This window comes from Cyrtonyx montezumae, unplaced genomic scaffold, assembly GCF_038088225.1.
Source record: "Cyrtonyx montezumae isolate F1298 unplaced genomic scaffold, pur_monq_1.0 scaffold_8, whole genome shotgun sequence".
Taxonomy (NCBI): domain Eukaryota; kingdom Metazoa; phylum Chordata; class Aves; order Galliformes; family Odontophoridae; genus Cyrtonyx; species Cyrtonyx montezumae.
In genome coordinates this window covers 32,476,807-32,504,484 of record NW_027072089.1, presented here as the reverse complement: position 1 = coordinate 32,504,484, position 27,678 = coordinate 32,476,807, and the positions used below count along the sequence as shown (strand labels likewise).

At 39.8% G+C, this 27,678-nt stretch overlaps 2 protein-coding genes across 5 annotated transcripts in view; one reads left to right on the top strand and one right to left on the bottom strand.

Annotated features, from left to right (window-relative positions):
- The window catches only part of ARMC1 (armadillo repeat containing 1), a 28,337-nt gene extending 21,117 nt beyond the window's left edge, over window positions 1–7,220 (bottom strand). Inside the window, exons 1-3 of the mRNA XM_065751926.1 lie at window positions 7,103–7,220; window positions 5,393–5,594; window positions 1,492–1,583 (exon numbers count right to left, since the gene is read on the bottom strand). Coding sequence (XP_065607998.1) covers window positions 1,492–1,583; window positions 5,393–5,566 — 266 coding nt within the window. The 5' untranslated portion in view covers window positions 5,567–5,594; window positions 7,103–7,220. The remainder of the gene's footprint in view (window positions 1–1,491; window positions 1,584–5,392; window positions 5,595–7,102) is intronic.
- Window positions 7,221–7,377: 157 nt separating this feature from the next.
- On the top strand, window positions 7,378–27,477 carry MTFR1 (mitochondrial fission regulator 1). 4 transcript variants are annotated; one of them, XM_065753607.1, is made up of 8 exons: window positions 7,378–7,443; window positions 12,253–12,396; window positions 15,499–15,597; window positions 20,045–20,163; window positions 23,052–23,293; window positions 25,168–25,420; window positions 25,598–25,766; window positions 27,217–27,477. In XM_065753607.1, exons 2-8 carry the CDS (start codon window positions 12,331–12,333, stop codon window positions 27,274–27,276), a joined length of 1,008 nt encoding a protein of 335 aa, XP_065609679.1. In that variant the 5' UTR covers window positions 7,378–7,443; window positions 12,253–12,330; the 3' UTR covers window positions 27,277–27,477. The 4 variants fall into 4 exon arrangements, with proteins under 4 accessions (XP_065609679.1, XP_065609678.1, XP_065609677.1 ...); XM_065753606.1 differs by lacking the exon at window positions 7,378–7,443 and adding an exon at window positions 7,944–8,059; XM_065753605.1 differs by lacking the exon at window positions 7,378–7,443 and adding an exon at window positions 7,944–8,089.
- Window positions 27,478–27,678: the final 201 nt, after the last annotated feature.

Genomic DNA, 27,678 nt, shown 5'->3' with positions numbered 1-27,678 from the left:
CCGCCTTTGCATTATGCAACTTGTGCGGCATGGCTAGAGAGCACATGCTGGTTAAGAATGAGGCAAAAAAGCCACTGAGAATCTCAGCCTTCTCCATATTCCATATAATTAATTCTCCCTTTTCTGCCAGAGAAACCACATTTTCCCTAGTTTTCCTTTTACACTAGTGTACCTACAGAAGCTTCTCTTGTTGGCTCTGATATCCTGACTGGATTTAATTTCATCAGGATCACAACTTTCCCAGTCCAATCCATGGCTGCTCAGATAATTCTTCTGTGTTACTCCTGAGCTTACTGTCCTTGCTTCCAACCTTTGTAGGCTTGAAGTTGAAACACAGAAAATATGATGCCTAAGAAATTTCCATAAAACCACTTAAACAGAAATTTAATTAAAGACTGTTTCCTCAGTACTATTATGTAAACTACAGAAGCTGATAACGAATAATATTCCCCTTTCACCATCTTCTTGTGGATTACATAAGCTGCTAAGAAACTGCTCTAAACAGACAACTAATCCACACTAAATGCAAAATGGCCTGCAGCAAATGCTTCTAATACTACCTATGCATTTCAGTTTTATTATTACTATAAAGTAGCAAGCAGAGACTTGTGTATATTTTAACTTAATTACTCTTGCCCTTTAAAAATGTCAATACTATAAGATTTTTCATTGTTTTTATGTACTCCAATAAAAAACCTATCATTTAAACCTCACTAGTATCTACACTATCGCCAAGACGTTTCCTGAACGCAAAACTGTAGCTACAAACTTTCTAAAACATATCAAGACAAATACAAGGCACACACATTTCCTCTCCTAAAAGTAGGAATCAAAGAAAAACATGACAGATGCCAATCATTTCCATAAAATGCACTAGGGCAAGAAACCCTTGTAAAATGATGGAAGGGTTACAAAAGAACCTAAAGGGATGAGACAACATTATCTATTTGTACTAAGGGTCAGAAATCTGTTGCTTGGCAAACGATTTTCAAAGAAGTATTTATTCTATGTTTTCTACACTTACTTCATGGTACTACAAAACTGTAGTGGTATAATGCCAACAGAACAAGTGTAATGAAAAGATGTTACAAAAGAAAGAAAATTGAATAACCCATCTCCAAGGATTGAGGCTCAGAGGGAACACCACAAAGGAGGGATCTCCAAAAAGAGATCCTTCTTCAGTGGCAGTCAGCTCTTAAATGACGTCTAAGAGTGGCTAATCCTGGCTCCACCCCTTCCAGTCATACAGGTGAATTGCCTTCACTTGTGCTCCCAGGGCTAACTGGGTCATTTCTCCAGGTGCTCAATCAGTGGTTCAGGCTGACTATGCCACTGCCACACAAAAACAAAGAGTAATAATTGTTTGCGACCACAACTTTGACAAGAAAGAATGCACTATTAAAAATTCACCACACAAATTTGTACTTTGTACTTGGAATTTTACTTTGCAACAGAATGTTGTATGTGGATATAACAATTCAACAAACTTACTTTTGTATTACATTCTGTAAGCTGAGCATCATACCCAATTCACCTTTCATCTTTTCTCTGTTGGCACGGCACTCTGCCAAATAACGGAGAGCCTAAAACAAAAAGGACAAATCAGCAATACTTCCAGTACATGATCATTTATTTTTAACAGTGTAAATCTGCAGAAGATTCACAGTGCCACTTCTAGTAACAGAAAAAGTATTATCAGATGCTGTAAGTATTAAAAGAATTGTTTTATTCTCAAACACGCAGAAAGCAAAGACTATCCAATCTATGAGAAAAGGTTGAGAGACAAGGTTTGCTTATACTAAGTGAATGTCTACAGCTAACTCACAGGGCCTTTACAAAGATGACAGAGAAACTTTACTGCAGCAGACAACATAAGAAGGAGAAGGAAAACTGTCATTTGAGAAGTTCAGGTTAGATATTTTGAAAACTGTTTTCCCACTATGAAGGTATTTCAACATTGGAACAGGTGATGTAGAGAATCAGTGAGACAAACCTACAGCTGACCTACAAACAAGAAGTTGAAGCAAACATCCTCCAGAAGCCCCTTCCAGCCAACACTGCTATGTCCCAGGATCTAATTTATTTCTTTATACATTCTGTTTCCAGTAGTTCTATGGATTCACCACCACCAATTTGCTACTGTCCACAGAAACAGAGGTCTACTATACTTGCAAGCTTCTAAAAATTACAATACTGGAAACATTAAGAGCAAAAGAGGGTTTATAAAGTTGAAAATACCTACAACATTGAAGTAATTAATCACTCCATGTAAGTACGAGAACAACAATTTAGCAGCAGCAGTCAGCTGCTTAGGCTGCTGTTACCAAAGCTGGGAACTAACACTTGCATGTTGCCCAAGGCTTGGTTTATTTGTCTTTCAAGGCAAACTCTTTGTGGAACTTCACATTGCTGACTCCAGCCAATGATATGGTTACTCCTAACACAACTCTCTTCCAGCTGAAATATCAAATCCTTTTTTTAAGACATCTCTCAATTCTCAGTGCCATCGAACTTTTCTTAGAAGGAACCTCTAAAGGTGTATTTTGCATTGTGCTTTAATCTATTTCAGTCAAGTACATACAAGAACCACACACAAAAAATCTTGCAGTTCACAAATGCAGTGACTTATAAAATTAGTTTTGTGATAGCAAGACTTTCAAGTCCACTAATTCTTCAAGTAGTTATGTAATAACTATGCAGCTCACTAGCTGCTTGAAAAATAACATGTTCCTTATTCCCTTCAGAGACAGACAATTAATCACCTATCTTTCTTTCTAAATCATCTTCAACACATAGTAGGTAAAATTCAAGATCATCCTTCTGGGGGAAGCCTGGCTCCTGTCTGACAAAGTACAAACTCCAAATGTGATTTTTGCTGTTTCTCGATGTGGCTCAACATCAGGACTATAAAGAAACCTTAACTGTAGAAAATGCTACTTGTATTTGTACTCTGTTTAGACAATTCAGCGAGGATGTGATATTTTTGGACAACAAAACCCACTTTCTCTGAGTAGATAACTAAGGGCCAAAACATAGGTAGACTCTCTTTTCAATTTATCTACATATTCTTCACACAAAAATGAAGCTTATGCTAAAACAGAGCAGGGGATAAGGTTATCAGAATAACTGTAACGACATAGCTGTTCAGCATAGGAATTCTTACTTGTTATCCAACTCATTTAGAGATGCAAAGAATTGCACCTTCAAAAAAGTCAGATTATTTGAATTACAAGATGGAGCCTCTGTTCAGCAAAATACTTAACTATATTAGCTTTAAGCTCACAAGTAATTTCATCATGTTAATTAGTAAGTCCATACTTTTTTTTAGCATTACAACTGAAATACTGATGCAGTTCCTTAACTTCAGAGTCTCACTTTCGAAAATTTTAGTCCAAATGTAAGGAAAAAAACAGTTATCTCCTTTACTTCCTATATTTTTTATTATTATTGAAAACATTCAAAATCTTATAGCATTACAGATGTACCATACAAAGAAAATTCTGGATTTAAACCAGAGGAAAAAAGTATTCCACTCCTTGACCATATAGAAGAAAGCACTGAGCTGAAACTGGATGTGGGGAGAAAACCAATCAACCCTGAAGGATCCTACAACATATCAAAAACTTAAATAGGAAACTATTATGACTCCAACAGATTATTTATAATTTCAGCTGTGGGAATCACAGGATGAAACAATAAGTAACAAAGTCAGTGCCATACATTCTTTCAGTGGGTATAAACATACTGGAAAATCATTACACAACAATTTCCACGTGAACAGAAGCACTTGGGGTTTTGAACAGGTAACTAGAAAAATTGAACACTGAATATCAGAAATGATGACTAGAAGTCTGTCAGCAAAGATACTGAAAGCTATACTACCTATGAGGTTCAGGAAGTCATGAACAAACAGTCTGGGTAGTAGACAAACTTGTTTTTATAGCAAACTGTTTCATTTCTGACTAGTCAGGGTCCTGGGATATCACACCGTCTCCTCTAAATCTTGCCCTTTACTTCACTCCTATAGGCTGCCACTAAATAAAACACAGCTGTCCCCCACCCAACAAGATGTCCTTACCACACAGCTTCAGTGATATCTGGGTTTGCGGAATCATACCACAAACTGGATTACCCTTCATTGATCTGATAAATCCAGTTCTTTTAACATAGGGTTAATTTTTGCAACATGATCACAGAACGATTACTAAGTTTCATGCAGGCCATGAGAATATGCAGCCCAAGAAAGCAAAGGAAGGAAAAGAGATATCCCAACAAAACCCTCCATAACCTAAGGAACCTACACTAGAATGAAAACCAGGGCAACATATTCCCAGAAACTGTAACCTCAACTCAAAAGTCTTCCAGTGAAGAAAATTTAGTCTAGCAAATGAAGTGGAAAAGCTGTTCTGAAAGCCAATTAGTAGGACACACATCTCCTGGATTATGGGATGTCATTCCATGTACCCGGGAAGAGCACTGGAGTCCTTCCAAGAAATCCACTAATATTCCTTGTGAAGTAAAACAAATGAAAAAAATAGAATTATGGTAAAAACTAAGTATTATAGGTACAGAAAATAATGTCAAATTTAATGTTAAGTCAGAGCTCTGTTTATAATTCAATGAAATTTTAAAAAAATTAAAAAAATTTAAAAATTTAAAGAAGAAACAATATGTAAAGTATGACAGGTTTTAATAACTTAAAAATCTTATTAGAAGAATTAAATCAGGCTTAAGGAAATCTTGGCTTTTATTTGTCCTGTTTCTATGAAAGATATACACTTTTTAAAATATGGATTTAGGATGAGAAATCAGGACTTCAGTGTTTATGACTTGGAAAAAGTTGGATTAGACATCAACAGATTTTGATTTATTTTTTTTTTAAATCACGAGGGTGAGCAAATGCTCAGGGTACCTGAGAGGTTACAGGGCATCTAAGCAAGTACAACCCTGCACCGTGTTCTAATTTGTCTCAGCCTGACCATAGAATTAGACTATGTGATCCCTGAAAATCATCTCTAACCAAAACTGCCCTATAATTTATGACTTTTCTTACATGAATGTCAAATCACAGGGTATATTTACCAAGCTCCAGCACTTCATCTAAAGAAAAAAATTTAAGTGTGCTTACCTTCCTCCACAATGAAACTGAAACAGCTGAATTAGGGAAAAAATGCAAAGTGAATTAATCTCTTCCAATAACCATGAACTCCCCTGGAATAATGCTACATTGCTAAACAATTTTTGAATTGAGTGCTTCTTCTACAAAAGTGAAGATGAATTCTGATTTAACATGAAATCAAGTTTTATCATTTACATCACTCATTTAAAAAGACATAGAAACAAAGTTACAAAGTACTCTAATGACATACAAATTCATCTCTAGAATACTTACTAATAAAGCTGAATGAACAACTGGAGGGCTGGGATGGTCCAAAAACAGAATCAGACCTGGCAGACATCCTTGATCCTGAACAATGGCTCGCCTGTTCAAAGGATCAGCTGCTAGATCTCGGAGTTGGTTAACTACAGATAGTGCATCAGGCTCCTCACTCATAGTGGAATTCATTTTTTCCTGCACCACACATACAAAATACCTGTAAAAAAAAAAAAAAAGGTATTAATGTTTACTATCAATTAAAGCAGAGATGATGCTCCATTTAAAGCTTAGAATGTTTAGAGGTGGTTGGTGTTTTATTTTTTTGTACCTTCCCAGAAGCCTGCATTCAATGAAGAAAAAAAAAAGAAAAGGTAACATCTCACACCTTGCTTCAACCGAAGTCCCAGCCAACGTATCAATTTCAAATGAGATGTGTTAGTTTTGGTATCCAACTCTAAAGTTGTTTTAATGAGAAGTAACTACTTAACAGGCCATGAAAGCATAAACTTAGTCAAAAAAAGGTGGTCTGCATCTTGATAGTCATGGAATGAAGGTGAAAGGCTTTAAACTATAAGAATGGAGATTCAGGTTAGCTATTAGAAAGAAAAAGGGTAGTGAGGCATAGCACAGGCTGTCCAGAGTAGTTGTGGTTGCCCCATACCCAGAGCTGTTCAAAGCCAGGTTGGACAGGGTGCTGGGCAGCCTGAGCTGGTGGGTGGCAGCCCTGCCCACAGCAGAGGGGTTGGAACTGGGTGATCTGAAGCAATCCTAGAATCCTTTCCCTTGGAAGGGATTTTACAGAAGAATTATTGTATGCTTCCAAAACTACTAATGCTAGCCGTGGTCCTGGTGCTGCCACTACAAACTCACATAACTTTTTTTTTTAAGGTATAAAAGCATGAATAATGGCATAATCTTAATTTGCATTCTTTTTTCCCCTTGCATAAAAAGTAAAATTGAATTTGTAACTGGTCATTCTTTCACCATTGTGTCCCAAACTAATAACAGCATTCAAGTGTTATATTGTTCTCTTACTGATAGTAGAGACATACACAGGAATGTCCAATACTTTCTAACATTAAAAAAAAGCCTTGCTTATTTTTCTGTCACTGGTTCTTTCTTCAGGAAAGTGCTAATGCAAGAAGTCAATCATTACCCTCATTTTTTCCTTTGACTGTCCTAAGTCCTAAAGGGATCAACCAGGAACTCCAACTTCATCCCATAATATTTTACATTCTCTAAATAGATTGCTCTAAATCGGTAAAAAGTCACTATGAGGTTCAATATTATTCAGTACATTCCATAGTTGATTAAAGCCTAAAAATGAAATTACTTGGAGAGTTACTGTTAACAAAAGTCTCTGACTTCCAGTCGTGCCCTTAGAGCGCCAGATCCCTTCTACACCTCTCCTCATCCTGACAGCCTTTGTCGCTTTTCTTCTGAGTTCCTGAAAACACGCAAAGCTAAGCTTTATCCAACCCCATTAGGTCACACTCTTTTCCACCCAGACCTGTTTCCTTAGTCGCAACCGAGGACAGAATCGAAGCCCCTCGCTCCTCCACCACCTATAACATTACGACAACCGGGAGCCCTAGCTGACATGATCCCCGTGGCCACTGACAAAAGGCAAGGGCCCCTTCCCGAACACCCCCCCAAAGCCAGCCGCCTCTCCCTCCTCAGCTTCTCCCTTCCTCGGACGGGCCTGAACAATTCCCGGCCTCATACCGCTGAACAAGACGTCCCCAGACCGGCACAACTCCACCTCAGGCCCCCATCGTCCTCGGAGGGCACAGGAAGGGACAGGGACAGAAACCGCGCCGCTCCCGCACCGCCACCGGGCCCGCTCCGACCCAGCACATCCCTCTGCGCCGCAACGCGATTGGCGTGACACCGCCAGAACCTCTTCACCAATCACGGCGCGTCTTGTTGTCGGTGAGACGTGATTGGCTGGCGGCTGCGCCGCAGGGCCCGCCGGGACCTGGAGTACGGCAATCGCAGCCCAGCGCGGCTTTGGCGCGGATGCGTGTCAGCGCCTTGAAAACCCCTCGTCCAAAAGAGCTAAACAGGTAAATTTATTTTGAAATGTGCAGACTTATTTACTGAGCAGCTTTATTTTTCCCGTGAAGCTTTATATTTTGAAGTCCTGCTGTCCCACTCACCACGCTCGAGCTTTCGAGTTCTCAAGCGCTCCCCCTGCAACTCCCGCATGCAGTAATAAGTACGCTAGTAAAGCGCTCCCTACAGCTGCGGAAGCCCCGTTAGGTCCTCAATAAGCGCGGCACACTACCGCTGCCCAACTCGCGGAGCACACGCCCCAAAGCAGTAACCTCCCCGCAGCCGTCGGGGGCTGCCCCAGCGCCGCCTCTTATTGGCGGAGGGCGGTCACGTGTCCGGCGGCCACGATCGGGCGCGGTGGCTGCCGGGTAAGGTCGCTCCGCAGCCTGCCGAAGGGCGGCCGAGGTCCCGCCTCTCCTCAGGCCGGCCGGCTATTGGTCGGGACGGTGCCGGCGCGGTCGCGGATTGGCTGTTGGTGGGGTCGCGAGCGCCGTGGGAGAAGCGGGTGAGAGAGCGCGGCTGTGGTGCTGGCGGTGGCGGTGGTTTGTGAGGTGGCCGGGCTTCCCCGCGGTGCGTGAGGGGAGAGCGGCAGCCGGAGCCTCGTCGGTGTTCGTCGCCTTCATTGCGGTGAGCCCTGGCGGCAGGAGGTGCCGTGGGGTGAGGTGAGGTACGATGCGCCCCGAGGGCCGGGCGGTTTTGGGGCCGGCAGCTGGCTCGCCGCTCGTCCGGCTCGGGACGGGGTGACGCGGCTGGTTCCGGGTTGAAGCTGTCCGAAAGCTGTCGTGGGGAGCACGGCTATGCGATACGGATGCGGAGGGTTTGAAGGTGCAGTTAGATGCCGTTGGATCGCAATCACACGGGTTACCGGCCAGAATCCGGTTGCGTTGTGTAGGAGCTTGAAGTCGTTACTGAGAGGCATTATGGCGGAAAAAAGCACGGGACGTTCTGAGTACTTTTACAGGCAAGGTCCTGTTAACAGAACTTGCATTTTCCCGTTTCTCAAAGCAGAAGGAGGGGCATTGACAGCAGAGACTTTGGAGCCCTGTAAGTCTGGCAGGAGAGCGTGGGTGTATGGTTATGTTTGTATAATACAATACTGCTCGGCTTAGATACGTTGGAGCAGTTCGCTTCTCTTGGATCTGTGCATTGTTTTCAGCTCCGTGATGATACTCAGTTATCCCTCAGTTGTCTCTGTAGTATCCGCTGACTTGTGTCTCCCCCTAGGTGTATCTTTCCAAACAAGTGTTTCAGAGAAAATGGGCACTTCATTCTTTGTGTCCCCCAAGCCAAATAGCAGGTTCCTGCAGATTGCTGTGACCTCTGCTGAGCACCTACGTTACTCATAAGTGGTCTGCTGTGATCTGAGAGAGGGCCTGGTCCTTTATGAGAAGGTTCTGCCTGCCACTTGGTTACCTGTAATTACTTTTGTGTTGTAGACTTTTTTTTTTTTTGCTGTTGTTGTTTTTTAATTAATCCTTTAATATGCTTCCCTATGGAGATAATTTGGATAAGGTTTTGTTAGAAGAGCATGTGTCATGCGTCAGTCATAAAGACTTTGAAGATATGCATGGTCTAGTTTCCTCCTGAAATAAGGAGGAACCTGCTTTTTTTTTAATGTAAGGGTTTTTTTTTATGTGCTTCGAGCTTCTTTTAAACTGTGACATAAATGTACTCATATATGATTTATGCTGTGCATCCCCTTCAGTGTAGAGACTAGACCTCTCATTCTTCACAGACTTGTTTGTTCTTTGTATATGGATGACTTGCTGCACCAGTAGCATTCTTTTATTTCTGCACTGATTTTACTAAGAGAAACTTCTCTTAGTGATGCAAGTATGAATATAATATTTCCTTTCAAGAGAGAGAACTCACTGTTTGGAAGGGACTTTTATTTTCCAGTGTTGTTTAGAAATATTTCAGTTTGAAAGCAGTTGCACCTGACTTTTCTTTCTTTTCATCTCCCATGTGTAGCACCCACTTGAGAGCCTGGCAAAGAGTTTCATTTCCATTCTGTATTTACTGTCTGGTATGTCTGTGTGTACAGCTTCCAGAGCCTTTGTACTGATCTCATTAACATTTTACAAAGCGGTGTTATCTATCAGCCTTGTAGACTGATATTTGATATGAGAACCACAAAAGTGATTGGGAGAGCTGGGGGCAAAGGAGAGTTCAATGGGATTAAAGTGAGAACCCCAATGCTCAGGGTCATAGGTTCATTTCTGAACCAGGGAATTTCTGCACATTTCCATATGAGAAAATAAGTTCTTGAGCACTGTCAATTTTTGTGTAAGTAGAGTTGTAAGAGTAAGTGACCTGTGGCATTCCCATCCTGCCCTCTTTATGCACTGAACTGTCATTCTTGGTGTCATTTCTCCTCTAGCCTCTTTTGGGGACGTTGCCTGTGACTGCTCCTTCCCATTGTAGTAGTTTTGCTTGAGCACAGCAGAAGTATCGCTTTGCAGCAATATTACTGTCACCTTGGGGCATTTTATTGTAGCAGTTGAGTTGTTGAGACTTTAGAGGAATTAAACTATTAGTTTTAGTTTACAGGGCATCAGGAAGATAGAAGATAATGAAGGAAACAAAGAATAGATGACAGCTCTTTAAAAATACTGTTAGCTTTATTCTAGGTTACTAAAAGCAATAAATGTTCGACTCCTTCTGAGATTGGCTTGTATACCAAGTATTTGCTCTTACTTTCATTCTTGCTTTCCATGTGTCCATGTGAAATGACCTTTTCTGTTCTTGGCACATGGAAAAATTGTAAAATAATTGAGATTTATGAAGAAAAAATAAGAGTGCAGGATAGTCTAGAGGGGACCAGTGTGAAGTTTATCTGGGGATAAATCATTAAAATATCAAGGAGATGTACTTAGAAGCATTTTCCTTTTAGATGAGTAATGATCTGGAGGCTATTAGAATGCGGTTGTCCTTAGTGCTATGTTTATATCCAGAAACTGGTGGTACTCTGCACTCTTACAGATCAATTTCTGTCACTTCCTTCAGCAAAAAGCAGACAACGGGTCATGGGCAAGCTCAAAATGTTGGCCACTTTAAACATTGAAGCTATGGAAGGAACGGTGATTTATTATGTGAACTGAAATAATCTTATTTAAGTCATTTCCACCCACATTATCTTCCATTATTAAAGATTCAACCTTCCCAGTTGATCAGAACCAGAATTACCAATGCTTTTTCTTTGTTTTCTTAATAAAATATGACTGTGTCTTTGTGTTTTGGCATGACCTGGCTATCTTTTGAAACAGCAATATATGAGGGTAGAGACAGTCATCTCTGCCATTGTGAGACCCCACCTGCAGTACTGCATCCAGACCTGGGGCCCCCAGCACGAGGAGGATGTGGAGCTGTTGGACTAAGGTCTGGAGGAGGACCACAGGTGTGGTCAGAGCACTGAAGCTCCTCTCTATGAATAAAGGCTGAGGGAGCTGGGCTTCTTTGACCTGGACAAAAGGAGCTCTGAGGAGACTTCATGGTGGTCTTTTAGCACCTAAAGTAAGCCTGCAGGAGGGATGGAGAGGGATTTTGTCAGGGACTGTAGCTTATAGGAAGCCTGTTCTTCTTCCCTGTTACTTTGCTGTTTAATCTCTTAATGATTGGTTCATTTTTGTGGGGTTTTTTTTCCTAATAAAAAACTAGTATTAGTCCTCCACTAGCTGGTAGAATAGTGTTGGTTTTTTTTCCTGGGTTATTCAGCAGAAAAGGAAGTCCTGTTAGGAAACGTATTATTCTTTCTGTGGTGATGAGAAACTAATACCAATTTTTGTAGTTGTTTTTAAGCCTGCCTGAGAAAAAGCCCGTGAGGCTGCTCAGTTCTTGCCAAGTTTCCACAAGTAGATTCTCACTAAGGAACTGTTAACTGTTGGGGAAAACAAATAAATTAAAAAAACCCGTTTGTAATGGAAACAGTGATGATTTCACTGTGATGTTTGTGGGCACTTTCAAACTGCATTGCTTTTCCATCTCCTGACTTTGTAACTTCCTAACTAACAGTTCCTTGCTGCCACATTGCCTTAGTCATCCTTCTGTCTGTAATGGCTTTAGCAACACAGTTGTTCATGCTGCAAATATTTTGTTGAGGGTGCTTCAACAGAGTGTTGTTTGCAGTCTGTTACACAAAACAAACGTAAACCTAAAGCTACAGCTTTTTTTTGTTTTTGTTTTTTTGTTTTTAAGATGATGCACGGTTTTTAATGACATCCAAGTTATGTGTGGTGCAGAACATGTTTAAGGGAAAGACACGCAACAAAAAACTTATTTGGTGAGTGGTAGTATGTATAAATAGACACGGTTTGAAATCCGGCCAACTTTATAAGTCACTTGAGTATTTTCAGGTCCCACATTGACACCGTTTCCTGTCTTTTTCTTTTATCAGCCATATTTCCATGTTTCTGTTGTGGGAAAATGGAGGAAACAACAAAACTGTCAGAGAATGTGAGGAGAAGGGCTCTGCTTTCTGGAGTTTGTTCTTGCATAGATAAGAGTTTCAGTTAGGAACGCGTTCCTTGAATTGTAGTGTTGGTCTTTGGCTGTTGGTATTCCATTCAAGTTGAGCAGTCTTTTTTCCCAGCGTTTTAGTAATTAACTTTTCAACAGCTTTGACTTCTTAAAATTCATACTGCAAAAACTCAGTAGGTGAGTTGTCTTCTGGGTGACTGTACTTTGCAGTACTAGGAATTGTCTGGAGGTGTCTTGTTTTCAGCAACTGCTTCAGAAGCTTGACTTTGAAATACACGGAGCAGTTTTCTTCTGTATATGACTACAGCATGCTTCTAAAATGTTTGTTTCGTGTCTTTTTTCAGAAGGTACTATGGAACCTCTGCAGCCCTGTAGATTTGGAAGGCTTAAATCCGGGTTTGGAGGGACCCTTTCCAGTCCAGATGATTCGCTGGTTTAAGTGCTTAATGAGGATGATTTTTGAACACGTTGGACTTAACATGGAATCAGTAAGTGTTTCAAACTTATTTTTTTTCCTTTTTTTCCTCCAGAAAATCAGGTATTGAAAGCTCTTCATATATTTTAGTTCACCCTTGTCCATTCCAGCAGAGCACTTCAGATACACTCAGTGTCTGTATGAGTCTGCATTGCTGAGCAAGTATGCAGTTCCCTACTCGAGACACTGAAGTACTGAGTAATGTATGAATTAAAAATATGATGTAGTTCATTCTAGCTCTAATAATAAACAGTTTAAAGTGTAGGTGATGCTTTTCTTTCTCCTCTTTTAAGTGCATTTTGAAGGTGAAGGAAAATTTCCAACAGATTTTTGCTAACTGAATTCATTCTTAAATGTCCTTACTTCTTTGATCTTATCTTAGGGATATAAAAAGCCCCATGAAACTGAGATGATGATTATTGCATTGAATCTGCTCTCCTCTCCTGAACATGTTACTATACAGGAGAGCAACACGGCTGTGTGCTTCACTAGGGAAACAGAAATGTGCACGTGTAGGTTTCCTCCTAAAGGAAAGTGTATGGAGGGTTTTCTGTCAGTGATGAGAAGAGAGAGAAAGAGAGATCTGCTACATATCACCCGCTGTCTTACTGGGATATTTAAGAAGTTATTTGAGTAGAATTATTGTCTTCAATGCAATAATTTCTATAAGTTGTAAATATATTATAATGAGATGGAATTGATTACCAACTATGTGCAGTACTTAAATGTAAGATGGTTCTTTGGTAATTGTGATAGAACATTCACAAATTTATTATAGAGGATAGAACTGATAGATATTGTAAGTTACCATAAGAATCAGTTTTATAGGATTTTAATAGAACTTAAATTGGAGATTTCATGTCATATAACTCTGAAAATTCAAAGCACAAGCATATGCTTACTACTATGGGTGCTGGCATTGCTATTGTCAGCAACGTCTTTAATCTGACAGGAGGAAAACAAGTTTTTAATCTCTGTTTCCCCCTATTCTCTGTATCAAGCTTCAGATAATGTGGTTACATTTCCAAATGTCAGCGGTCCCTGAGAACTGTAAAACACTGATGCAATATAAGGTATGACTGAGTAATAGTCTGCAGACTGGCTCTGCCAGTGCTTCAAGTCAAAGAGAAGTTGTGTGACCAGGAGTGAAGCAATGCTGAGACTTATTAGCTTGGCTGGGCAGCACTGCCTTTATTGACATACCTTGCAGCACAGCTTGTGTGCGCTTTTCTGAGAACACTGTCTAGGCATATCTTGAACCACCCAAACTGAGTCATTAGAAACCTAAAATGCATTCTAGGCACCAAATATTATTGAGGATATGGGTCCTAGTCAACTTTTTGTCTGTTGTCTCAGTGATCTCTAAACAAGTTTTTCCACATGTTTGAAATGTACTGCATTTAGATTGCCAATACAGCACATAGTCTTTGCTCTTGAGGAGCTTATTCCATAATTAATCAAGCATTCCTTTGACTACTATTTTCTCCCAATGCACCGTCACTTTGAGGCTGCTGTCAACCCTTCTGATTTTAGCAGCAGAATCTGTTGAGAATGGCAAGACTTTATTACTGTGGTACTGTTTATCAGTGACTTATTCTTGAGGGTCCAGACCTACTTGCTTTTTGTTCAGCTGTGCAGACGACAGTAATGTGATCGTCACAAATGTGAGATCATTCTTTGTGGCATCTAAAATGCAGTTCCCAGAGAGGACTCTGCAAGTTGAAAAAAAATTGTATTCAAACTTAACAGTATATTAAGCAAGAGAGTTAGTATTTTCTGTAATGAGAAATTGTGTCTGAGCAGGCTATTGGCAACAATGAGAATCTGGTGTGGAAATCTGGCACAGCATGTGTACTGTGCATATGTGCATTTATTTTGTCAAAATTTATATATGCAATTAAAGACAGAGGAAAGAAGGATGCTTTAGTATAGAACTAAGCAAAATGTTGGTGTGAAGTTTTTGAAATAATATAACCTGGGGCTAAACAGTCTGAAGCATAACATTTTCTTCTTAATAGATCCCTCTGAATTTTAAGAGTAGTGATCTTTGTGTAGTATATCAAAGTGTTATTTGGCAGAGTGGTGTAAAACAGCCACAGCTTTGCTGCACTAATCACACAAGCAATACAGCCATGCCTTGTCAGAGTTGTTTTAATGGATCCAATCCATGCTATTAGTAGTAAGATTTCTGTTTGGAGCAACCTTCTAACAGGATGTTGAGTTCATTTAAAGCCATAAGCCTTTGGAAACGAAGATCTGTATAGTAAATTTGTAGTTACAGTCATAAGTAAATATTGTCCAAGTATTTTTAATTGGCAGTGTTCTAATTGTTTATTAACCATGTAATCCTCATTACAGCCTTCCCCTTGATCCTTTCACTTTTTTTCTCTTTGCTTCTGTTGTCACTCTCTTTACTGTAATCTTTCCTACTTCTGTCTCTCTATTCTCTTATTCTGTTCTGTCTCTTTTTGTAGAATTCTCCTGAGATTAAAGTCTCATTTCATACAACTTTGGCAGATAGGCAAGCAGACACTCTTGTCACTCTTTATGCAGCTTTCTCCAGTGCATCTGTATGTTACGGCATTTGAATTTTCAAGTATTTCTTTTTCCCACTTTTCTCTTTAATTCCTCAGTTACACATCCTACCTTGTACTGACTTATAGTTAGTTTCTGTTAAGACCAGTAGACACTGTTCCTGTGTTTGAAGAGCTCTTAATTTAAAAATAAACAAATAAATAAAAGAACTCAGGGGCTGTCGAATTACATAACTTTACGGATTTTTCATGTTTGAGTGACTTTTCATGAAACACCTTAAAAAGCAGAGTATGACTCAGGGCAAATTTGTCATTGTGTTAAAAATGGGCAAATTATGCTTCTGAAGATCACATCTTTTGAATCTTACTGCATTTCTAGGTTTATTGCTTTGAATTTAATCTTAATGTAAAGGCTTTCTTGAACTTAAACAGTCATAACTGTATATTAAATCCTTAGCAAGAATAACTTTTAAATCATATGTAGCACAAGCATAATACAGAAGGAAAAAGGAAAACTGTTGGAATAGATGATTTTTTTTTTTTAATCTAACATCTGACTTTTTTTTTTCCTTCCCAACCAGGTACTTTGGTCAAGCAAACCCTATGGTTCATCTCGGAGTATTGTAAGGAAAATTGGTACTAACCTCTCTCTAATACATTGTCCAAGAGTTCAGTTTCAGGTAGGCAATCTCAATAGTTTAAAGCACAAGTTTCATTATAGAGATGAAGAGATTTACTTTTGCATCAAATGTTTTAAGCAAACCTGCAGCTTGTTTAAATAAATTGACTTGAAGGTTCATGAAAGCAGAATTAGGTTAACCTGCCTAGATTCTATGTGAATAGGTCCTGCCTATTCACAGAGGAGAATACTTTGGTTCTTCCCACTTACAATTCAGATTTTTACCTAGTTTGGATTCTTTTCTGTGCTGCCTAAAGTGCTAACCAGTGTTGCTGCAACACACACAACAAAACTTGAGGTTTTTTCCTAAAGAAAATGGAACTTCTAAAATGACACAATACAGTTTTAAAAAGTTATTTCTGGGAAAAAAATATCAGTTCTTAAGAGTTAAACATTTGAAGCTTATTTCTAAAAACAGTAGTTAAAACTAGGCTTAAAAGACATGCAAAGGTGGATGGTTACAGAGAAATATTTGGGAAAATACAGAAGTTTATCAGAAAATAAAAAGCTAGTTATAAGATGGTACCCCTCTTGGTATTTTTTCCTTTTTCTAGAAGCCTGGCACATCATAGATAAAAGGGGAACAACAGTGCCGTGCAGCTTTCTGATTTGTTGTCTTCTAACTTTGACTGCATCAAATGGGAGGTTAAAGAGTTAAGGGCAAAAGCTTAAGGAGGAGAAACCCTTGCTTTTTATAACAAGTTGCTCAGGAACAGATGGGAAAATGGAAGCTGTTGCACATAATCTTTTCAACTCTGAGAATGCTGTGCATAAGGGGTGGGTATCAAATTGAAGAGATTTAGGGCTTGAAACTCGTGCTGAGAGAGGAACGTTTCTTGGGCTGAACAAGGAAGGAGAACACTATGATGTATGGTGGGAATCATATATTCTTATATTGTAATGTCTTTTAGAATAATTATAACTTTCAATATATAAACTGGTGAACATGTACAAGTGTGATGCTAACATTTCTCTTTGTCTTTATCTCAGTGTTAAGATTCTCTAGTGAAGTTCAGTACCAGTCTTTAACGTTTTTATGCTGTTGTAACTGAGGCTTTCCTATAGCTGTCTCTTCCTTTTTCTTTCTTGCCAGCTTTAGCTATATTATGAAAGGACCATGCACTGAGCCTTGCTGTAAGTCACTTTATCCAAAAACCAAAGCAAACTATATTTGTCTCATCTGGGTGTGCATGCATATACCAGTATTTCTAACTCCATATGAGAGCAATAAACATTCTACAGGCCTTCATTTTCTTATGATAAGTGGATAAGGGATATTGAAAGAACATCTGTTTATGGTCATTCTTTTCTCCTTGCATGCTTGAGGTGTGTGACTGTTGTAGCATTTGTCTCTGTGGGCCTTGACATAGTCAGCATTTGTTGCTAAGTGCAGCCCATGTGTTCAGTGAGCAGTGGCAGAACTTGACTGTATATAGCATGAACAAATGAAAGTGATTCATAAAGCTATTTTGTGTGTCGTGTTTTACATTTACCTGTGGTCTTTAGGAGAACAAAAGTTCAGCATCAGTATGACTTAGATAGATTCAAAGAAACTAAGAAACACATAGAAGACAGGAGCCTTCCTCCTCCACTGTTACCAATCCAGTGTCCTCCAGATATAACATCTCCATTCTAGTCCCATGCTTCTGTTTCTCTGATACACACCTTATATGTGAATACATGCCACCTAAGGAATTGATGTGAATGTAGCAAACACCAGTGCTAATCTGAAAATTCATAGCAGCTTTGTCCTGAAGAAGTATTTTCAAACGTTTAATATACAAATCTGTTAGTAATTTGAAACTTTTTTGTTCTTTATTAAATGTGTAAAAATATTTGTTCTACTTTCCTCTTCTTGGAGCCAACAGGAATCCTACTTTGACAGCACCTAAAAACAGTTCAATGCATATTTATTTTTTCTTCAGACATTCTGTCTTCATTCACACCTGCATACGTGAAGCACACACACACACACACACACACACACACACACACGGAAGTAGGAAAGAAGTCTGTTAAAGAAAGAATGGGGGAAACAGCCATATATTATCCAGAGAAAGAAAAGCAAGCTAATTCCTCTCCTTCATCCAATTCCTGCAATCCAGTTTAATAGAATCGGGTCTCTGTTTTCAGTTGTCATTTCTCCATTTCAGGTGTTGGCAGAGCAGTTGTCCAAATGTTTTTCAGCCAGGATGGGCTGGAGGGCATTCAGCAGGGATGTTTAAACAACATTCTACAGACAAGCAAAAGTTTTAAGAGATGAGTGTTGGCTTTTAACTTCCACGTTCAATTAAAAATCTTGCCCCGACTTGAAATTCAGAATCCACTTCTGTAGAAGGCCTTGACATTTATAGGGATAGAGAAAAGAAACATCTGCAAATGGTAACAAGCAGTGTCTGTTTGCACGTAAATATGAATTAAAAAGTAAGAAGAAATTTGCATCACAGTGTAACAGAAGGGTTGCTACTAACTGTTGGATTAGAAGTTGTTTATCTCATGATGCAAGAAACCTGGCAAGGGTAAATGCATTCCTTAGTGTTGCTTTCTAAAATGATTTCTGATGCAAGTAAATGTAACACCTTTATTTAAATGTGCCTTCAGCCTTTGTGTGGTAATAGTTCCTCACATGTCCATTACCATTAGGAAGATTTGTATCACCTGCAAGAAGTGGCTGCTGTATTACAGATGTTTTTAATTACCTTTAGAATTAATACATCTGCAGGGGTCATGATAATTTTATTAAAAAAAGGGGAAAAAAATATCCAAGGAAACCTCAAACAGCAACAACCCTGACATGCAACGTAGTGTGCTCCAGACTGTTCTGAAGAGAGGCAGACTGTGATGGTATTAGGCACAACTGTTAATGTGATAACATATTGCCATCTGTGCTGATGCTACCTGGAGAAAACCCTGTTGTTTCCAAATGATCGGGTAATGCCAATATGTACTCCTGGGAGCTGTGATAAAGGTGCACACACAAGTTGCAGAGTAGTCATCTTCACCTCATAATCTCAATTTCCAAAGCTGTTTGTAACAACTCCTAGGGGAAGAAAAACAAAAAACAAGCAAAAAAAAAACCCCAGAACTTCTATATTTCTGGAACTTGTATATCAAAGGCTACAACTAAAATATGTGTGGGTGATCTTAATAAATGGTTTTACCTAATCAGGATTACAGTCCTACTGTGCTAGGTCTGCTACAAATTGAGGATAGTGCTAGCTTTTCATTGTTGCTGCTATGTTATAGTTTCTTCTTCGAGCAATGAATTGCCTTTAAGTGCTAGCAGGATGAATCGAGGCAATACCTAGGAGGCTATTAAAGGATACCACCATGTTTGTCAGTGTTAGTAGTTTCTCTGCCACTATCAGCACCAAGTAGCACTTAAGGACCTGCAACACTTCATGTGCAGATTTGGCATGTGGATTGCATGTAACGTACACAAAAGAGGTGGCATAGTCACACTGGAAATAAATAACTAGAGACAGCAAACAGAGCAGGAGAAATTACGAAAAGATATTTCAATAGTTTTTATTTGCTAAGGTACAGAGACCAGGCTGTACTCTGTCACTGGACTGAGTACACATGCCCTTGTTTAGCCTGGGGAAGCAGCTGTTATTTCAAAGTAGATTTGAAACCACTTTGTATAGTTGTGGTTACGGAGCACGTATTGATGTCCCAGACAATTTGTCAGATTTCCATTTGGGTCACTTAACTGTAAATCAAAGTGTTCCAGTCTCTTGAGCCTTGTTCATCTTTGGCTTCAGAAAGCCATAAGGCTAGCAGCAGAACTGTGCTGTAAAGCAGTCCACTTATTTGGCATGCTGTAAATGAGATTTTTAGTAAACAGTTTATTCGTTCCATTATAGATCTGTTGTGGCTGTCATTGGGAGTCCTCATGATGATGGAGCTAGTAGGAGGACTTCTGTCTTTTTTTCCTGTTCAACAGACACAGCTTGAGTCTCATACAGAAATTCTGGAAGTAGTAGAGGATGGGAAACACACTACAACAATTCCTCTTTCACAATAACACTAAACTGCTGTAAAAGATTAATAGATAGCAGTAGTAATTACTTTCTTTTTTAACTACTGGTCATGAATATCATTAAAACATTATTTGAGTTATCACAGCAAAGAACTTCAGAGTGTCGATGTTTGTTTTGTTATTAAGGTAACAATTTGCTTTGGACTTCCAGTGTTGAGTGTCATGTCATAGTACGTGTAGCTAGTTGTGAATCTCAAAAAACAGTATGATATTTGTAAATATTCAGTAGTCTAGACTGAATAGTGTGTGAAGTTCTAGACCAAGCTCAGAACAGTAACAAGTGCACTGAGTCTATTGATGTGTTAATAGTTAGCTGCAGCCTCACTATGAGTATTGGGTAAAAGAACTGTGAAATAGGCTGGGAATAAATGTTTCTAAAACTTTCAATCTTGTCTTTAAAATGTAGCTTACTTCTCAAACCACGGAAGGAAATCATCCTCATCAATTTAAAGACGATGCAGTGGCTTCCTTTGCAGATGTGGGATGGGTTGCTCAAGAGGAAGGTGAGATCTCTACAAGGCTCAGGTATGTGCTTAGATTTTCTCTTTGAAGTTAGAAGCTGAGCAAAAGAACTGGGTTCTCTCCAAAGGGAGTATACTGTGCATTACAGTTAATGCAGAGCACTTCTATGCTGGGAGATAGAAAAGGCAGGAACTGGAAAGGAAGCAGAGGTGAGAGTAACAGATTATGAATGAAAGGCTGAGAACTTGGAGGAGTTTGGCCTCGTATAAAGACTGTAGGCTTTATTAACTTATTTATTGCAGACACAACTTATTTTTTTACTTATTTCCTTTATTAACTTATTTATTGTGGACAGACTTATTTATTCCTTCCCATGACCTTGTTTCCACAAAAATGTCTACTGTGATGTGGCACAATTGCTTGCACTGATTCTTCTCCAATTCTCCAGAGGCTTCACTAGTGTGGGGCAAGGTTTTGTAAGGCTTCCTGACTAACAGTAATTATCATTCTGACAACCTGGTAATTATCACATCATTTTTCACCTTCCTGGTTAGAGTTTTGCATTCTGTAGCAGGCAGTTTAAAAGTTACAACTTGTATTTTGTCGTCACCTTTATAATGAAGACAGGCAGAGAAATGTGTGAGTACCTGTATCCAGAATTATAGCATAGGTACTTCTGTGTTGGACACGGAGTACTACATAGCACTGAAGCTGCATGAAACAGGATGGCCAAAGTGATGAAGTTCTGTTTCCTTGTTTACCCAAATTGCTGCTCACACCAGCCTGAAACAGAGCTACAGTTCTGTAGTGCAGAGAAAGCTTTAGTTCAGACTAACCTTCCAGAAATTGTAGGAGTGATGTGCTGCTTGCTGAAGTGCCTGCATGCAAAGGGAAGGGAAGGGTGGGCCAGGTAGATACGAGATCAGTCTAAAAGAATCCTCTAGGTAAAATAGTGACCATAAGGCAATGTAAGCTTCTAATGAAACACTGCAGGTGAGTTACTTACCAAACGTGAAGATTTCAGTGTGCACTGTTCATTACACCTGTGCATGGTGCTGTGTAGTGCACCATACATTAGGTATCCTCCAGACACTTGAAATTCTGTTTCAAAGAGTTCACATAGGTGTTACTGATAAATATATTATCACTCTAATTCAGTAAATAGCCTTGCAGACATTTTTTCCTTTATTCACATAAGGAAATGTTCTATAAACTGAGTGACAAGTCATGTTTCTCCTACCCCTAACCAGAGCAGTAGTGACAACTCAGGCATAATGTTCTTCCACGACATTAAAATCCGATGAGGAAATTTGCTTGAAGTGCTATTACTGCTCTGAGCCTAAGATACTCTTTGCTGTTCCGCTCCTTCAGAGCAGAGTTAATAGAAGCTGCATTTTGAAGAGTGGAGTGACTGCTGGCCTCTCCACCTTGCTTTTTCAGAGAGTGCAGGGAGCTGGTTCCTATAGGAGGCATCCTGTGCCATTCTTTGTTTCAGTTGCTGTCTATTTCCATGCCAATAATACTACCTGAATTTTAAAATCCTTGGTAAAATTCAGTTGCGTTTAATCAAATTCTTTAAGCTGTGCTGATCATAGAACCGTGGAGTGCTTGGGTTGAAACTGTCCTTAAAGACCATCCAGTTCCAATCCTGCTGGGGTGGACAGGGTTGCCACCCACTACAGCAGCAAAGCTGGTGAAGGGTGTGCAGTGTTATGGGGAGCAGTTGAGGGAACTGGGATTGTTCAGTCTGGAAGAGACTCAAGTGAGACCCTCGTGGCTCTCTGCAACTCCCTGAAAGCAGGTTGTGGCAAGGTTGGAGTCAGCCTCTTCTCCCATGTTACAGTGATAGGATGAGAGGTAACGGCCTCAAGTTCCATAAGGGAGGTTCATGTTGGCTATTAGGAAAAATTTCTTCTCAGAAAGGATGATCAAGCATTAGAGCAAGCTGGATGGGTGTGGGTTAGTGGGCATGGCAGTGAGGGGATGACATTAGGACTAGATGATCTTAGAGGTTGCTCAAAAGCCTTATCCAACCTGGGCTTAATCACCTCCACGGATGGAGCATCCACAGCTCCTCTGGATAGTGTCTGGTGTTTTCTGTCAGTGTTGTGAAAGACTCAATTGTCTATCATCTAATGCTACAGTGAGGTGATCTCATTTATGGCAACCCATTGTCATTAATCTATATCAGCCCTACTCAGACTGCTTTAAAAGGTTCTGTCACCAATGAATATAAACTGCTGGAGACTGCAGATGTTCAGTAATCTCTGTGTTTAATATAGCTTCTGTCTTCATGGAGAAGGGCATCATTGCTGAATTACTTGATCTTTGTGAAAAGGAAAAGGGAAGCTCACAGACTCTTTTAAACCGTACAGAGCTCTACAGTTTTATTTATTCTTAGAAACCTTGACATAAGATCCTTTCCTATTTATTGATAAGCAGTATCAGGTTCCACATGCTCCAGTCTCCCACCACTGGTGAAATGGGGGGCAGAAGTGGTGGAAAGTTCAGAAACAATATAAAAATATGTCCTGGAACTAACAAATACTTCCTCCTTCTGAGCAATCCGCTACAAACGACTACTTGCAGCCTATGGAAAAAAGTATAGCAGCATTTGGACCAAAAATAATTAAACCTTAATTTCAACAAAATATAAAATAGGCATGAGACAGAGGAAAATATTAGGGGCGGGAGGGAATTAATTCCTTTTTCCTCTGGAAATCAAGTATTTCATACAAAGCTGGGCAGGTAGAGAGAGAAGAAACACCAGCCAGTAGCACAAACAGAAAGGATGCGAGGTTCTTATTTACTTTAAGCTATATAATGTTTTGGTGGACGTGATTGGTATGAAGACAATTTTAGTCAATCTTTCAACTTCTCTTCTTGGCTTGCTTTCAATTTTACTTATTAGAAAGCCTTTAAAGAAGAATTTCCTGGTGTTTCTGTTACAGGTCAGAAGTCTGGTCAAAAACAGCCCAGCCTGTTTCTGGTGAACTGCATCAGCCTGGAAATTCCCTGGGCAGGCAGGCCTCCACACCAAACCTGTTACGTGAAGAGCCAGCACCCAGGAGCACGGTAATCGCAAATGAAGAAGCTCTGCAGAAGATCAGCGCTCTGGAAAATGAACTGGCCACTCTAAGAGCACAAATAGCCAAAATTGTTATCTTGCAAGAACAACAGAAGCTGTCAGCAGGTATTGGATTGACTGTACTCTTAGCACAAATTGCTCCAAGTATCATCCTCTTTACGTTCAGTACAGCGTTACATCGTTGTTTTGAGCTCTGAGCACTTGTGCGTACTGCTTTGCTTAGTCTGGTAGATAGGCGTAGAATCCCAGCAGAGGGATACAGAGTATTTCTTGAAGACAAAGAGGCCTGTCACATTTTTCTTATTTTCTAGTACTCCATCAGTCATGATGTTTCAGAGAATCATAGAATGGTTTGAGTTAGAAGAGACCTCTAAGATGATCTGGTTCCAGCTCCCTGCTATAGGCAGGGACACCCCCCTCTAGAGCAGGTTGCTCAAAGCCCCATCCAGCCTGGCCTTGTATGCCTCCAGGGAGGGGGCATTTCTGTGAAAGCGTGCCACAATTCTAAATCCACAGATGAGCAAAGAACTATTAGCAGTTTTAAGAGCAAAGCTAATGATAAGTGGGTGGGATTTAACCAAATTAAGTAATTACTAACACCTACATCTTCCTACTCAGCAATAGACCATCTTGTGTCATGACACAGTAGTGTAAGAGGCAAACTATGCTTTGAGAAGATGTAGTGTATATCTCAAGCTTGTGAAACAAATAGCAGAAAAGGAGATGGTTTTCTGGGATGAAATACATTGTTCATATGGAACCAGAAGTTGTTTCCTGTAGTAAGCATGGTAAGAACTTTTCCTTCTTTCTTTCACAACTAACCACCACTATCCATCCAATTCTGAGTCTCCAGTCTGCAAAGGTTACTGGGAGAGAGAGCTGTTGCCAGTTGCAGATAATAGCCATTCAGTTTTCACCGATTCCTGCCAAGCACTTTGTTTTGCCTGTGTTCTTGGTATTACTTAGTTCTTGTCTTTGAACTGACATCACTTATTTACTTTTCTGTAACTGTTCAAATACCAAATGATGAAGCAGTTTTAAAGGTCACTTGGTTTCATTCTTGAATTGCAGTTGGTTATTTGAGAGAGTCCCACAGTAACTTAGCTTTCCTCATTTTCCCTTTTCCTCTGTGTATTAGGAAACTTGAATTTTGATGTGACTTTATCATCTTTACCCCCCTCTTCTGGTAGAATATGGTAACAATCGTGTATGAATACATTGACACAGAATAGATTCCTGTATTACCCACATACATATTCATACTAGATACTCTAGGCCTCAAAACGCTGACTTAGTTGGGTTTTAGCAATTTCTTTAAAGCTGCATTTGAGCAGAGGTTTCTTCATGTGTTGGTGATCTCTACTATTGTAATTATTTGTTTATTTTTTAACCTAGAGAGCAGAGGAAATATTAAATCAAGACAGTCCTGAGAATCTCTCCTCAGACATGAGCAGATGTCCTAAAACAAAACAAAACCCCTAACCTCAGAGAGCTGGCATAAGCTTGAATTTAAGCACTGTTTAAGCTCTTATTTGCATTGTTTAAGCTCTTATTTGCATTTTTAAAGTCTTGTATGGGAATCTCTGATGATAAACTGAAGGAGTTGCTACAGGTGGGAGTTGGAGCAGATGACCATTAAAGGTCTTTTCCAACTCAAACGATTCTGTAACATCTGGCTCAGGAGCTGCCTCTCTGAAGAAAGTTAAATACTGATAGTTTTAAAAGCAGGATTTAGTTTGAAAGACGTGGTGACGTTCATCCCAGTGCAGTAAAAAAAACACACCCTTTGAACTGGAAATTCAAGGAAGGATTTTGATGTGCCTGAAAAGTGATGTCAACTTAAGAAGTTATGCAGCAGTCTTTTAAAGAAGGCAGAGAGGAGACAATTGAAGCTCATTTAATTGTGTTCTTATCAGAGTACTTGTGAGGTATAAAGGGTGCCTTTAAGGAAACTGATGTGGAACATGTTTTATTTGTAGTTGGGCTAAGTCCAGTTGCCTCAGCTGCTGTCCCTGGTGTGCCACCACCACCACCACCACCCCCCCCTCCACCGCTCCCTCCCCCAGCTCTGCAGCAAAGTGTGTCTGCCCTTGAGCTCATTAGAGAACGGAAAAACAGGAAAACAAACTCTGGCCAGATTCCAACAGAAAATGGGCCAAAGAAGCCTGAAATACCAAACATGCTGGAAATCCTCAAAGACATGAACAGCGTGAAACTACGCTCGGTGAAAAAGTAAGACATTTATTTGTATTCACTAACTTTTGCATTGACTGTTTGCTTTTATCACTCAGAACTGTTTTATTTTGAGAGAAATGACGGTGTAACATCTGAGAAGCAAGTAAGAGTGGAAAGGGATTCGCAACTTCTAAATCTTGGGACTGTGCTGAGGTTTCTCATTTACTTTTCTAGATCACTGGGAGATACCAAACCAAAAGTAGCTGACCCCACAGACCCTGCAGCTTTAATAGCAGAAGCACTCAAAAAGAAGTTTGCTTATCGATACCGAAGGGATAGCCAAAGTGAAACCGAAAAAGTAATTCCCAAGTCTGAAACAAAGACAAAGTCTGAAGTGGTGCTGGTGAGTATTGTGGTTCTGATTACTCGGGCAAATGATCACTTGATAATTGCCTGGTAAGCCCAAGTACGTCTTTCTGCCAACAGATATAAATACCAAGGAATTAACATGGCTATCCAGAGAACCCCATGAAGTGCCACTGGTTTTGTTTCCAGTACTGGTTCTCAAGGTTGCATACTGCTTTGACTCAATAATTAAAAATCCCTTCTGAAGTTTTCTTCTTCAAACAAGAATCTATTCTGTTGCAGTGTGAGCACGGTACTGCAAAGGCTTGATTCCTAAGGGCTCATACCAGAAACAAATCTGAATTGCATTTGCCTGTTACTACCAACCTTAACCATTCAGACAGCACATGTACAATTTTGAAACAAGATCCTGAAGCACACATTCCTAGTAATGCATAAAACAAATTGTTGAGAATGCCTGCTGGATCAGACTGTAAGGAGTTTCTTCTAGTTGTTGGTATAAGTAGTTTTTAAGGTTGATATTTCTTAGTTTTGTTTTCTGTTTTTACAGCACGGGGGCATTAAAATGAGAGTATTCTCAGTACAAGTTAATGGCTTCTAGTGTATATCAGATTGATCTGAAATTCGAGGGGTTTTTTTGAGCAGTGGATATTCAGGATATAAGTTTCCAGCTATGTACACTTACTTACAAAACAAGCTAATATAGACCAGTGATGCTAGTAAACAGCCCTTGAAGCCTTGTGCTATAAAATCAGAACAGAAAAGTGTAAAACACCAAAATCTAAAGCAGCTTAACTAAGAGAGTTAGTTGTACTCTGAATTAGTTTGAGAAAAGTAGGACTTCAAGTGTCAGGTCTCAGGACTTGGAAGTGATTCAGCTTATTAATGCTGGCTGACTGACTTGCCTTCTGGCTTAGGCCTTTCAGGTCAGTAACTTTCAGACTTCACAACTTCAGGGCTGTGTTTCCCCTGCATCAATCATGTGTTTCCAGCAGCAGAGACTTGAAGATAAAAGACCAAGTTGACAACATTTTATTTGCACATGGGTTTATCCGTGAGTCCCATTTTGAAATTTGAAGTCCATCCGTAGTGGTATAACAGCAACAGGAGCAGCACAGTGAGAAAATGTTACAAAGAAAAAAGAAAACAGAATGCTTACCCATGTCCAAGGATTGAGGCTTACAGGGAAAAGCTCCACAAAGGAGGGATCTCCAACAAGAGATCCTTCCTCAGTGGCAGTCAGCCCTTAAATGAGGTGTAAGAGGGGTGCAACCTGGCTCCACCTCTTCTGGTCACACAGGTGAATTGCCTTCACCTGTGCTCCCAGGGCTGACTGGGTCTTTTCTCTCGGTGCTCAATGGTTCAAAGAGCTGATAATGGAAATGAGCACGGCCCACATTCTGGCTTTACGTACAGCATGGATGGGTAACAGTTGAGCTGGGTCTCTGCTGGAAGCAATCTGAGTGCCTTTCTGGTTATCTTCTCAGTTTGGACCGCACATGCTGAAGTCTACAGGAAAAATGAAGACTCTGATTGAAAAATCTTAACGCATTGAGGTCACTACATGAAAAACTGACAAGCTGTTTTGTCTGAAGTCTCCTATGCTGCACATTGCATTAGTACCAAGAGGTCTTACACAATGCGGAAGAAAACTGATGTGAAACGTAGAATTGAGGAACTAAACATGAAGTTGGAGATGCATGTTTGCATGTGATTTACCACGAGGAATAAAATTGACCTTACACTCAGGTATTAATTTTGTATTCAAACCTGGCTTTCTACTTAGACTTACACGATGGTTTTTGTTCAGTAACACTGTGTTATCTCTGCATATAACTGACCACCTTAAAAGATTGTGTATGTGTTAATAATGACAGCCATACACCCTTAATTTAATCACTCATTTGAGCTCTAATGGGAACTTGCACTACAGCATTTCCTTTGATACT